The following is a 14,468-nucleotide window of genomic DNA, read 5'->3' on the forward strand; positions in this document are numbered from 1 at the left end:
ATCACCAGTGATAAGCTTTGGGAGAACATTCATTATCACCAGAACTACAAGTCTGCCACTGATATGAACTACAACTCCTGTAATGCACCTCACACACATCTGTTTTGGATCACAGATGATTTCACACACACAGTTGGAAGCTCATCAAAGGCTGATTACACACACTAAATATGCTGCTCAGGGCTCACAAAATCTGGCAGCCAGAAGTTCTGGGGCTATTGTTTTTGCAGTTGGGCTACCAAAATCTATCTACACCGTGCATGGTGGGTTATCTAGATAGCCCGCCATGCAATGTTTAGATAGATTTTGGTAGTCCGACTGAAGAAAACAATAGCCCAGGGACTTCCATTAGTATCTGGATGCAGCCTTTAATATGCAAGCTGAGATTGCATCACTCAGCGATGCAATGTCAGACATGATGCACTCAATGGAGTGAGTGACGTCACTGTGAAGGGTAGGGTTACAGGTGGGGTTAGGTGAGTGCATTAAAAAGCATTGGATGCAGCTCAGATTGCACTGCACCATGTCTGCATCCAAACCCCTTTTGGGACTTCGTGCTACCAGATTTTGCGTGCCCTGCTGCTCACATTCCCACATACATTGCTGAGTCTTGTTGTTGTCTTTGACCTGTAGTATTACATTAAGCGTCTTCCATGTTTATTTTGTGTTTCTTGACCCTTGCCCCATTTTCTTGTTTACGTTGTTTGCCACCTGTATTCGACCCTATTGTCTGTGACCTCGACTACTCTTCTGGATTGCCCTAATGATACTGTTTGTACCTGTTGACCATTGCCTGCTTGACAGTTATAAACAAAACTGCATGTGGATCCTTACTCTGTCACCCCGCATCACCTTTTTTCTCACAGACTTTGATTGAAGATTACCAAGACCATTTTTTCATTGGATTGACTCGCACAGTTATTTTTATCACCTAAATCATTGTTTCCCAATCCTGTTCCTGAATCAGTATCAGTTTTATTGCCAAGCGTGCTTCACACACACAAGGAATTTGTTTTGGCTACAGAAGCTTCCAGTGTACATAAAGTGACAATTGACAACACAAAATAAATATCAGGAAAAAAGATGATAAACATTAAACAGAGATGCAGTTAGTAAAAAAAGAAGCCACACCAACAGTACACTATAAAACCCAACAGTCAACTTTATCAAATGAAATGAGTGTAGTTAACTCAATATGTACTGAAAGTTAATTCTACTTATTTGAAAAGAGTTTTGAACTCAGTGTTGAAGGTAATGAGATAATTAAATACCTCATTACTTCAACTTAAATGAGGTAAGTTCACAGTACTCTTATTAGATTGTCGAAACTCAAAGGGTTTGTAGCAATCAGTTTCCTTAAACGGCTTGAGTTGCTTTAACTTATTGGACTTTGCAGTTCTCTTTATTTATTGGGTTTTACTGTGCTCAAATTGCTCCATTTACTCAAATGGATTAAATTCACAGTGCTCATTAGGATTAGTTTTTGAACTTAAACGGTCTGTTGCAATCGGTTTCCTCAAATAGTTTAAGTCACCGTAACTTTTTGGGTTTTACAATGTACACGTTCAACCTCCCTAATTAAACACACCTAAATCAACTCGTCAGAACATTAGAAGACATTCCAAAAACTGAAATAAATCAGTCAGATAAGGGAGACATCCAAAAATATGTACTGTTGGTGTGCCTCCGGAACAGAGTTGGGAGACACTGACTAAATAATGGCAATATGGACTAGCAAAATAAACAATGTAAATTTTCTTGAAATCTAAAAAAAAACAGTAATTAAAAATAAAACATCTCATTTAAATGACTCCATTATCCTTTCATTCGACAAATTCAATCTTTTTTTTTTTATAAAAAAATAACACTGTACTCACACATTTGCACATATACAAACACAGATGTGCACATATATACACATAGACACACAAACTACCTGACAAAAGTCTTGTAGCCTATCCAAGTTTTAGGAACAACAAATAATAACTTGACTTGTAGTTGATAATTTGATATCAGAATCGGCTTATATGGAAGGCAAAGGCCTCTAGATTACGCTTATTTTACCAAAATCAAATATAATCATGCATTGATTTTTTTTTTATCATTTAATTAGGACAGTAAGGTCTGACTTTGCTTAGACAAAAGTCTTGTCACTTAACAGACATAATATACAGTATAGAATATAAAGTCATGCTGCAGTTAAAAAAGAATTAATGTTGTGTATGACTCCCATGAGTTTGGAGGACTACATCCATACATCTCTGCAATGACTCAAATCACTTATTAATAAAGTCATCTGGAATGGAAAAGAAAACATTCTTGCAGGATCCCCATAGTTCATTAAGATTCTTTGGATTCATCTTCAATGCCTCCTCCTACATCTTACCCCAGACATGCTCAATAATGTTCATATCTGGTGATTGGGCTGGCCAATTTTGGACCCTCTTTGCTTTCAGGAACTTTGATGTGGAGGCTGAAATATGAGGAGTGCTATCCTGCTGAAGAATTTGCCCTCTCCTATGGTTTGTAATGTAATGGGCAGCACAAATGTTTTGATACCTCAGACTGTTGTTGTTGCCATCCACTCTGCAGATCTCTCGCACACCCCCATACTGAATTAATGTAATACCAAACCATGTTTTTTCCTTCACCAAACTTGACTGATTTCTGTGAGAATCTTGGGTCCATGCGGGTTCAAATAGGTCTTCTGCAGTATTTGGGATGATTGGTGTGCAGTTCAACAGATGATTCATCTGAAAAATCTACCTTCTTCTGACACTTTTCCAACTAGAAGTCAAGTTATTATGTGTTGCTTTTACAACTGGGATCCACGACAAGAATAGTCAGGTAGTGTACACACATTCACAAACAGACATACACACAAACAGGCAGACATGCCACTGCACGCCCCAAACGTCACATTACAAGTCACAAGTTTTGATACAGTTGTGCGTGCACTCGAGAAATCTTTTCATGAGCAACAATTTGTCTTAGTGTCTTAGTTTTGCAACAATGCATACAATATGTGCTGAACACACTGAGGCTTTTAGCTTTATCAGGAAATAATTCACATTCTCAAACAGTGATGCACTGCTTTAGTGACCTTGATCTCAATTCATATTCACAATGAAACAATGTCATCAGAAGCCATCTTGCAGGACACAGGAGTAATCGATGTGTGTGAGTGTGTGTATGCTTGTCTGTGTGTCTGTATGCGAATTTGTGTGTGTGTGGATTGTGCGTGCGTGTCTGTATGTGTGGTGTGTGCATGCCTGTGTGTGCGTGTGTGTGTGTGCGAGCTTGTCTCTGTGCGTGTATGTCTGTATGTGAATGTGTGTGTATCTGTGGTGTAGTGTGTGAGTTTGTGTAGAATGTGTGCGTGTCTGTGTTTATGTATATGCCTGTGTGCAAATGTTTTCTCTCTGTGCGAATGTGTACAGTATGTGTGTGCATGCGTGCGTGTATGTTTGTGTTTATGAGTAAATGTGTGTGCATGTCTGTGTGTGGTGTCTGTGTGGTGTGTGTGTGTGTGTGTGTGCATGTCAGTGGTGTCTCTCAGTGTGTAAGCGCAAGTCTGTCTTGTCTGTGTATGACTGTATGTGTGTGTCTGTGTGTGTGTGGGGTGGTCTCTCCATGTGTGTGTGTGTCTCTATGCGGGTGTTTGTGCATATCTGTGTGTGGGTTTCTCTCCATGTGTATGTCTTTATGTTTGTGTTTGTGCATGTGTGTGTGTGTGTGTGTGTGTGGGGGGGGGGGGGTATGAGTGTCTCTGTTTTTGTGTGTCTCTGTGTGTGTGTGGGTGTGGGTGTGTGTGTGCGTGTGTTTGTGTGTGTCTCTCTTTGTGTGTTTGTGCATGTGTGTAGGTGAAATTCTGTATTACAGTAGATTCTTTTGTAAATTGTGCCGATATGCATGTTGTGTGTGTGTCTTTCGTTGTGTGTTTGTGCGTGTGTACCCACTTTTATATTTAAACCTATTTTTATATAACATTTTCAAATTCCCCAAAAACATCTCACTGGGGATGTCCTCATTGTACACACAAATATTTTAATTGTAAAACTGCATATGGACAGAGTCTCACCAGACTGGAGGCCGTCACCTCCCCGTAGGCCAGACCGTCTGGCAGCACCAGGAAATGTTCCTGTTCTTTACTGACACGCATCTGCACAGAGAAAAACACGCTTGTATCAACAGCAACTCACAGTACATAGTACATAGTGTATATAATATATAGTGTATATAATATATTCCTGGAGAGGCGCAGCTCTGAACAGTTTAGCTCCAACTCACACCTTCTTAATAGTCACTAGTAGTCTTGAACAACTTGCCTAGCCAGATCAGCTGTGTTTGATTAGGGTTGGAGCAAAACTGTGCAGAGCTGCGGCCCTCCAGAAATCCAGTTTGAGACCTACAGTATGATATATAACAACAATGCCTACAGCAAACTGAGGTAAAAAAGAACAAATCACTCACAAAGGAAATCTCTGATGTAATGTAATCATCCTTACTAATAATTTAAGCAATGTCTTACTAAATATGTTTAGCTTTTTATAAGAATTTTTTGATGGCAATATTGTTTTAGGTTAGGAAATTGCAGGTTTATGCACCCGTCAATGCTGAGCTTTCTGTCTTTTTTTGGCTTTATATTGTAGGAAAAAAGGAATTTATTTTTATTACTTTTGTGTCTTAATTTCTTATTACAAAAATGTTTAGACTAACAACAGATTAATCAATCTTTTCTATTGTATTATAACACATCTAGACCAGACACACTTCCTCTTTTTTTTACTATGCTGCATACTTTTTAGAAGAACTGCTGACTAGTGGAAAAAGCAGAATAAGAATAAACTTAGGTTTGTTCCAGACTGCTGTCTGGACATGTCACAAGGAGCATGATCTTTGTAGAAGTTATAAAATATATTAAAGATGCAAGTAATTGTTCAGTTCTGGTATGCAGAGAAGAGGTGCAGAAAGAGGAAGTATGTCTAGGGGTTACAAAGAGCCAAGGGACTGCAGAATGACTGATCAGTGACGTTAAACCAAAACTCCACCTGTTATTATCAGTTGTGTATATATGCTGGAGTCAGGAATTGTAAGTTAGTTGCGAACCTCCTGAATGTAATTCTTGTATTGCATTGGGGTAACGTAACACAAAACTCTGTCATTGAATTATTCATTTGTATCTAATAAATTACTAATATTTTTGGCATTGAAGAAAACACTCTCTAGACCTTTTCTTATTGAACACGCATGGAATTGGCTTGGTATTCCAACATTGTAATGGGCACTATTTTAAAGATCTAGGTGCAAAGTCTAAAGCACATGATGCAAAAGCATTAAGAGTGTGTCCGAATCCACTTTTGCTATTTTAAGGATGGAAAAATAGGCTCTGCGACGCGGCTCATGGTCTAACAGTATTGTGCTTATTCTCTTTATGAGATAAGAATGTGTTTCGAGAATAACGTGCATTAAACCAATTAGAGTCTCATCTCACATTCACTTCAAGAGTCAGTTGCATAACACCATGGTGCATTTGCTATTTACATGGTGGACTTTGTAAGTAGAAAAACTGAATGCTTCACTAGCGAAAAATTTATTAAACAGACCATCTGCAGCGCGAGGATAAAGAATGAGCCTCGACCATTCGGCCTCTTTACTTTACTTTTACTCTTTACTTTACTCCTTTACTTTCGTGGATATGAAAACAGTGTTGTACGCACTCCACTGAAGACAACCATTAGCCTACATATTGAATTTCGTTTGTTAAGCAAAAAGATTTGTTTCAAAACTATTTCTAAATTCATCTCTAATTTCCAACAGCCAAACAAATAAATGAAGTGTGAGTTATACCCAAATCTACGTAATCTTGTTTTTTTAAAAACAAATATAAATATGCATATAATAAATAATACTGCTAATAATAATATTTTATAAATGCAAATTGTCATGAATAAACTAAAAAAGCCCCTCTGACATAAAGAAGGCATGAAGGCTGTGGTTTTTATAATTATGTAGAAAATAATCATTTTGTAACATTTTAACCCTTTTTTTTTTTTTCATTTTTGAAGATATTTGTATATTGACGTGCATCCTGTGTGTAAGCATTTAAAGCTGCATAGACACATGGTCAATTGCACAGTCTATTTCAGTTCCTCAAAATAGCAACATGCCACAAAACATGAAAATTACTGGTGCACTGGTCTGAAAATAGCAACAAATTGTGCCAAACATGAATTTGGCAATTTTTTCCACAATTTTTTTTTCTCCTGTTTTAAGCCACAAATCTCAACAGCAGCTCTAACATAAACAATAAACATAACATAAAACATCTTTCAGTTTTATTCATATCTATATTCTGAAGTTTTTTTTTACGCAGAGATACAGTTGGAGTCAGAATTATTAGCCCCCCTGAATTTTTAACCCCTCTGTTTATATTTCCCCCAATTTCTGAGAAGATTTTTAAACGCATTTCTGAACATAATAGTTTTAATAACTCATTTCACTGATTTATTTTATCTTTGTCATAATTACAGTACATAATATTTGACTAAATATTTTTTAAGACACTTCCATATAGCTAAAAGTGACATTTAAAGGCTGCAGGATAGGGTAATTAGGCAAATTATTGTAAAATGATGGTTTGTTCTGTAGACTAGCAAAAAAATATATATATCGCTTAAAGGGGCTAATAATATTGACCTTAAAATGTTTGTTTTTTTTAAATAAAAACTTTATTTTAGCCGAAATAAAACAAATAAGTCTTTCTCCATAAGAAAAAATACTATCAGACATACTGTGAAAATTTCCTTGCTCACTTGGGAAATATATATATATATATATATATATATATATATATATATATATATATATATATATATATATATATATATATATATATATATATATATATATATATACATATATATATATACATATATATATATATATATATATATATATATATATATATATATATATATATATATATATATATATATATATATATATAAAACAATATATAATGAATATATACAACTTTAAAATTTTCAAAAAGTATTTGGAAATATATTCCGTATTTACGCAGTATTTTAAAATCACACAGTCTTTGTAAAAACCTTTGACTCTTTTGCCCCCCACCCCCCAAAAAAATAATAAAAAAATAAAATAAAAATTAAATCTGAATTTATTAATGTTCAGATTTTTTTTTTTGCTAGAAATGTATGCAAATTAACAAATTTAACATGATAATGGCTCATTTGCATATTTTTTTACAATAAAACGTCTGCTATTCTCAATGTAATTAAGTGGGGTCGTACTGTTTGTGAGAATGATTTGTTGTTTGTTTTTCCTACCTACCTGCAGTATCTTGTCTTACATGCAGGAAAAAAATATATGAAACCACAAAACTGTAAGCACAAAAATATTTAGCAGCACTGCTGTTCCTGACATTGAACATAAGACATTTTTTCTTAAGCAGAAAATCTGGAGTCTGATTTATCTTAAATGATATTTATTGTTAAAGACAGACCATTTAATCAATCAAGCTCTTAAAAGCATGAGGCAGTCTTGGCACGTTGACAGAAGGTGTGAAGGTCCCTGAAGTGCGTTTAAATGTGGAGCTTTGTTCATCGAGCAATGTATTTTCAATTGAAACATGAAGACATGGCAGGACATCAAGTAGCCCCCCCCCCCCAACCCCTACCACCCCGTAAAAACTACCTGACTTTTATGTAGCTTACAGTGGGAACCAATGGGTGTTCTTGGAGAGTGGGTGGGAGTCCCGGCTGGGTCAGTTAGCATTTCTGTGTGGAGTTTGCATGTTCTCCCCATGTTTGTGTGGGTACTCCGGTGTCCACCACAGTACAAAGACCTGCACTAGGTGAATTGAATAAACTAAATTGGCCATAGTGTATGTGTGTGAATGAGTGTGTATGGATGTTTCCCAGTACTAGGTTACAACTGGAAGGGTAGCGACCAAACGAAAATGAATAAATGAATGTGTTCTTGGAGCTTTGTATGATTACAGCTGAACCACTAAATTCCACAATATGTTCTGACAATGTCTTTGGTTTATTTTCTGTCTATAGAAGACGAGAGAGCTCTCAGGTTTAATCTAAAATATCATGGAATTGGAATGCAAGCACCTTTATTTTAAAACTCGATGTCAGTTGTCTATGCCAATTGTCAAGCAGACAACAAATTTTTATCCAGCATTGTCCTGTAATAGATTTTGTAGCATATTTTTGATGTCAATGTTAGATCTCAATTGGATTTCGAGGTAGTTTAAAGTGTAGGGATACATAATCCAGTGTAGATTTGCAATTGAGGCTTTCAGATGAATAAAACTTTCCTTATACCGTAAATATTTTTTATTTAAAATCTTATTTTTCTTTTATTTTATGTGTTGCTTATTTAGTAGTCAAAGGGGCATCAATGTGTGGATGTGAAATGTATGTCAAGGTTTTGACATCAAATGAATTAGCATTATAGACATGTTTTTTTTACATGCCCGATGAGGATGAGGGTGGGTAATTAAGAACAGAATTACATTTTTGGGTGAACTAACCCTTTAAGACTGACATATTAATACTGACATTCAAAAAAACTCAATTTGATTTCAATGGATTTTACTGCAGGGTTGTGTTTTCTTACTGTGAGGCATGTGTTCGCCAGTTGAGCCCATCCGTACAGATCCAGCAGGCGGTGAACACTGGCCAGCTTACAGCGCATCAGTCTCTCCCCCTTCACCATAGAGCTCGGCTCCCATCCGTGCAGATCATTGATGGGGGTTACGATGGTGACGGCTGCTGAGGAACGACAGAGCACAGAAACACAAGTGTGTGTCAGTGAACATCTCAGTCATGAAGGACTGCATGTAAAAAGAGCTGCGCTAGTTAAAGAGTGCAACAGACACCATGAAAGACATTTGAAATGTGACTAACAGTTCAAGTAAATCTGAAAAGCACAATCCAATTCATTTGAATGGGGTATATGGACATGGATTTTTAATTTCAGTCAGCCAGCCCCACAGCTTCCGGTTAATTGTCATCTCATACAAAATCACTGCATTTAAGATCTGATTTCTTTAATAAATAGTGATCTTCACTGCCTCACTGAGATACAATATGAAGTGGATATCAAACCAAACAAGAAGCACTGCATTAAATTATATTTTTCCAAGCCATGTCTTTAAAATATGGAAATGAATTTTACCGCAGTGTTTTCAATGGAATTTCTGCGCTAGCCTGGTGCTAATGACTGCGCCCATGTTTAAACGGTATGTAGTCTCTTTGTACGCTTTCAAGAGTTCACACTTAGCTGATAATCAAAGCGTATTTGGCATGCTGTCCCGGGAGAGAGCCCTGAGCTCATAATATCCTCGAGCCCGGGGCTCCCTCCTGTTAGAAGGACGAGAGGGGAGTTCGAGCTCAGTTAGGTCTCGAGAACTCCCCTGCTTGTCGCCGTGAGAAGTGTAAACTAAGGTTGTATTGGGTGATAATTTGTTTTAGTCGATTGGCTATGGTTTATGTTTTTGGATGGTGGGAGGAAACCGGGGAACCCGGGGGAAACTCACGTGTACACGGGGAGAACATGTAAACTCCGCACAGAAACACCAACCGGCCCGATAGGTTGGACCAGCAGTGTTCTTGCTGTGAGGCAACAGTGCTAGCCACTGGGCCACCTTGTCACCCTATCAGAAAAGGGGAAGGAAGTAGGGGTGGAAAAAAAGGGGGATGGGGGGGCTTCAAGACGAAGATAACTGGAGTGAAAAACTTAGATTATTTATATTGCTTCCGTAATCATCTAATAGGGCAGATTACGTAGCTAATAAGGAGCCAGCCGTGTTGATCATAAGCACGTGATCCTCTCGAAATTAGTTTATGAATAAACCACACTTAACAACAAAATGGATGCTTAAGTCTATTTAAGAGTATGTAAATTACAATACAACACCAATGCTGTTAAAACAACCTTATGAAATTGAAAATAGTCACTTACAGCTCTCACTGGAAGTTCATCATTGGCTGAAAAGCACTAGCTGGGCATATAGCTCACATTCAAGCTTAAAACTACATTAATGGCATAGTTCATGCAAAATAAAAATTCAGCTATTATTTACTCATCCTTTACTACAGCTTAAGCTTGTTTAAGGCTGTCTTTTTAGGGTACAGCAGAGTACTTTTCCTAGTAGTAAAATATTCCCAGTATTCATTAAAATAAATGTAGATATTTTAATGAATACTGGGAATATTTTACAACGGAGTGTGAGTAAATTATGAGGAAATTTTCATTTTTGGCTGAACTGTAAATTTAATGCATCTAAATGAAAGAATAGTGATATGGGAATTAGTACTGGTTTACCGAAAAGGAAGCTTATTTCCGCTATACAGGTTAAAACAAGGCGTTTCCTCCTTTTTAATCGTACAATTAAAAGCACAATTGAGTAAAATTGTGAACCTGTGAACTGTTAGAGCTGAGAGTCAGCTTATAAAAAGATATAAGCTTGAAATGGTAAGAAAGGATGTGTGAAACATTTAATAACATTTTATTTTAAAAGATGAGGTTACATCCTTTTTATTCTGCAGTCGAATAAATCTGGGATGTAAACTTAGAATGATTGTACGATGTTTTTTTTTTAAGGAAAATTATATATTAAAGTATGCATGAATCGGAAGTTGCTAAGGCTTTTATTTCAGCATGTTGATGTACTTCCAACTGAAACTGCATATTAAGTACGAGGGGAATCTTTTTTTTTTGTGCATCATTCCTTTACAGCAAACAAATGGTTAGAGGGGCGTGGTTAAGAATATTGTGGTTGAAACTGTCAAACTGACATCAACAAGGAAGGATCGCTTCTCTAAATGTAGAAGTAAACGTTAAGCCTTTGATTGAAGATTACCAAAAACCAAACTTTTTCAGTAGATAAACTTACATGGATTAATTGTTAATCTAAAGAATAACCATGTACACTAGCAAAATTAACATTGCAATTTTTGATTTCACATGGACTTTGACAACATAATGAATGACATTCACTAATGCTCAATACACCATATTCACTATAAAAGATGTGCACTATAAAAGATGTGTTATTTGTGTGAAATGTAATGTAGGCACTAATGAAACACGAGCAGATGTAATGGTGTTTCGTACTGGATGGAGTGACGGGAAGAGCGGCTGGAGACCCGTGAGTGGCCATGAAGTCTGCGATCTGTCTGAGAGCCCACAGGTTGGAGGAGCTGCCTCCTTTCTTCATCTGCTCCTGAATCAACACATCCAGCTCCTCTCGAAACGACTGAAACACACAAATGACACGCAGTGCTCAGCAACATACCGCCTGCATACTGACATTACAGATTAGTGATATATTAGTCATTTAGTCTGACATCGGGAAGTGTTTGAGGGAGATGATTGGGATATTCAGAATTTGGTTTTAGGTGTTGATTTTAGGACTGCACATGCAAAATAGCCTTCTGTAAGGTGGCTAGGAGAGCCCATATATGCCTCTGAGAAAACATATGGATGTTAAATGTTACAACTTACTTTGCACATTTTTAGCAAAACACAAACATAAAAATCCTCACAACACATGCAAATACAGAAATGCACTGCAAATAGCACAGATCATAACAGAAATGTGTCGGGGGACCCCAAAAGGGACGTACCTGACTGCTTCCTGTTTACAGTCAACATTGTTTTCGGAGTTCAGAGAGGTGTGTTTTTGGTTTATTTCAACATCCTGGTCATTCAGATCCTTATTGTTTGTATATTTTACCACTAATAATCTGAAGAATTGCATAATTGATGTTAAATGAACCACTGAATAAACAGGGAGCAGTCAGGTGCATCATTTTTTGTAGTCCCCCAACACATTTCTGTCTGCAATATTTGCAGTGTGTATTTCCATGTGTTGTGAGAATTTGCGTGCATGTGTGGTGTTTAGTGTGTTTGTTGTTGTTTTTCTATATGCCTGTGTTTTCTTAAGTTGCAGCACATTCAAGATCTCCTGGTGCTGTGTTTCTGACTAATTGGATGTACCAAAACTTTCTTCAATTAAACAAAGAGAAAACTGAAGTGATTACATTTGGGAACAAAGATGAGGTTCTCAAGGTAAATGCGTACCTTGGCTCTAAACGTCAAACAACAAAAAATAGGTTCAAGAATTTTAATGTGACTCTGGAGTCAGATCTGAGTTTCAGTAGTCATGTCAAAGCAGTTAATAAATCAGCATACTATCATGTCAAAACATTGCAAGAATTAGATGCTTTGTTTCCAGAGAAACATGTTCATGCTTTTATCAGCAGCAGGGTGGATTACCGTAACGGCCTCCTCAGATGTGCTCCAACATTAGGCACGTTCAAATCAAGACTGAAAACACATCTGTTTAGCTGCGCCTTTACTGAATGAGCACTACATCTGACAGCTATGTCTGTTATGTTTTTCTATTTTTTCTTCATTCTTTTATAACCTGTTTTAACACATTTTAATCTTAATCATTTTTATTATTTGTTTTTATTTTCTTATACTTGTCTTATTTGTTCCTATTTATGTAAAGCACTTTGAATTGCCCCTGTGTATGAAATGTGATATATAAATAAACTTGCCTTGCCTAATTGAAGCAAACAAAAAAGAAATATTATGACATAAGTAAAACTATACAATGCAATAACATAGATAAAAACAACAACACATGCAGTGATGTCAGCAAAAAGGTTTTCCACAGCAACGTCATAAAAGCAAATAATCTCTCTATAAATAAGGTATAGCTGAAAAAGTATATACTTAGGGAATAGTGCACCCCAAAATGGAAGAGAAATGGAATCATTTAATCATCCTTCATTTGTTCAAATCCTTATTTTTTGGGGTGCACTATGCCTTTAAGATTTTAGGCTTTCACAGTCTTATCTTTTTTTCTACAAAATAATCTACAACTTCGATGCAAAAAGTAAGAACTGAAACAATTTTCAAAACAATGTTTAAGCAACAACTTAAGGTTATCATTTTTAGGAATATTGATATAGTGTTGAAAACAAAGCTTCTGTTTTGGCATTGATAGTTCAGCTAAAAAAAATATAACATCCAAAGAAACTATTTAAGTTCTTTTTAGTGGAAAAAAAAGCTTCTTTTTTTTTTTACCTTGAATGTTCTTCACATATGAGATTATTTAAATAACGGTGACCAAAAGGTTATTTGTGCAACCAAAAATAATTCTTCTATGTCAAGTCTTAAAAAATAAAAAATTTACTTTACAATATGGTTGTATTATTTAATGCATTAACTAACATGAACAAACAGTGAACAACACATTTATTACAGCATCTATTTATCTTTCTATTCATCTAAAATTGCTGGGTTCCACACAATTAGCTTGTGCTGGCACAACATGAAAGAATTAACTTAACTAAATTAACTAACACAAATTTAAGTGGATTAAACATAAATCAATTAATTTGCCAGCAAAAACAAACAGCAAAGTTGTTTAGTGTATGATTATCAATTATTAATAATGTGATTATTAAATGCTGTATGAGTATTGTTCGTTGTGAGCAGATGTAAGTAAATACATTAACAAACATTAACTAATGAAACTTTATAGTGTGACCTTTTTAAGTGTAGTTTTACCTATAAAAATTGGCAAGAATCAGAAAATGTTTAAAAAAAAGTTGTAAATCAAGTACCGTACAAACAATTAATACAGCAGAAAAACACATTTGTGAACAACATACGGAAACAAACAGCTGGAAGAATATGTGAGTTCCAGGATCCAGATCAGTCCACAACAGAGAAAGAGAGAATTGGTCATCCTTGAGTGTAATGTTGAGCCCTTCAGTTCTATCATGTTGTTTTGAAGCTACTCCTAAAACTGCTCTCTCACTGTTTTCTCCTCCCCTTCTCTCTCTCTCTCTCTCTCTCTTTTTCTCTCTCTCTCTCTCTCTCTCCCTCTCTCTCTCTCCCTCTCTCTCTCTCTCTCTGCAGCTGTCAGTGGTGATTCAGGACAGATTATATCTGAGCTGTGGAGATAATCATATCTTTTGGAACCTAATGAGGGGGAAGGGGAGAGAGGACAGAGGGATTGGAGGCAGGACATTAAAGGGTGGACAGACAAATAAAAGCAGCAAACCAATGTGGGACTTCTGCGGATGTGAGATACTGTACTGTATTCTGCACTTTCACTGAGCTTTCTGAAAGCATACAGCAGCCACATGGGAAAGCCATTCACCTCCATAACTACACCTTATTATCGTATCATTCCCAAAGAAATTGCAGGATTCTGAAAGTAAAATTCCCTTTTGTTTTTTTTTTCAAGTAGAAATATGTTAATGATGATAATATAAAAATACAGAAACATCCCAACAAAGTTATCAGGAACTGATTTATTTTAAGTTTGCCATGATAACAGTAAATAATATTTGACTAGATATTTTTTAAGACACTTCTATACAGCTTAAAGTGACATTCAAAGGCTT

General features: G+C 36.1%; 1 protein-coding gene across 21 annotated transcripts in view; it reads right to left on the reverse strand.

Moving 5' to 3' along the window:
* Positions 1-14,468, reverse strand: part of add2 (adducin 2 (beta)) — a 53,150-nt gene that overhangs the window by 24,048 nt on the left and 14,634 nt on the right. For 5 of the 21 annotated variants that reach the window (XM_009301250.5, NM_001365435.1, XM_073951005.1 and 2 more), the window contains 3 exon segments: positions 11,155-11,296; positions 8,653-8,804; positions 4,082-4,162 (listed from right to left, as the gene is read on the reverse strand). In XM_009301250.5, the coding sequence (XP_009299525.2) occupies positions 4,082-4,162; positions 8,653-8,804; positions 11,155-11,296 (375 nt within the window). 21 annotated transcript variants of the gene reach the window in all.

This window comes from Danio rerio, chromosome 5 (genome assembly GCF_049306965.1).
Source record: "Danio rerio strain Tuebingen ecotype United States chromosome 5, GRCz12tu, whole genome shotgun sequence".
Classification (NCBI taxonomy): domain Eukaryota; kingdom Metazoa; phylum Chordata; class Actinopteri; order Cypriniformes; family Danionidae; genus Danio; species Danio rerio.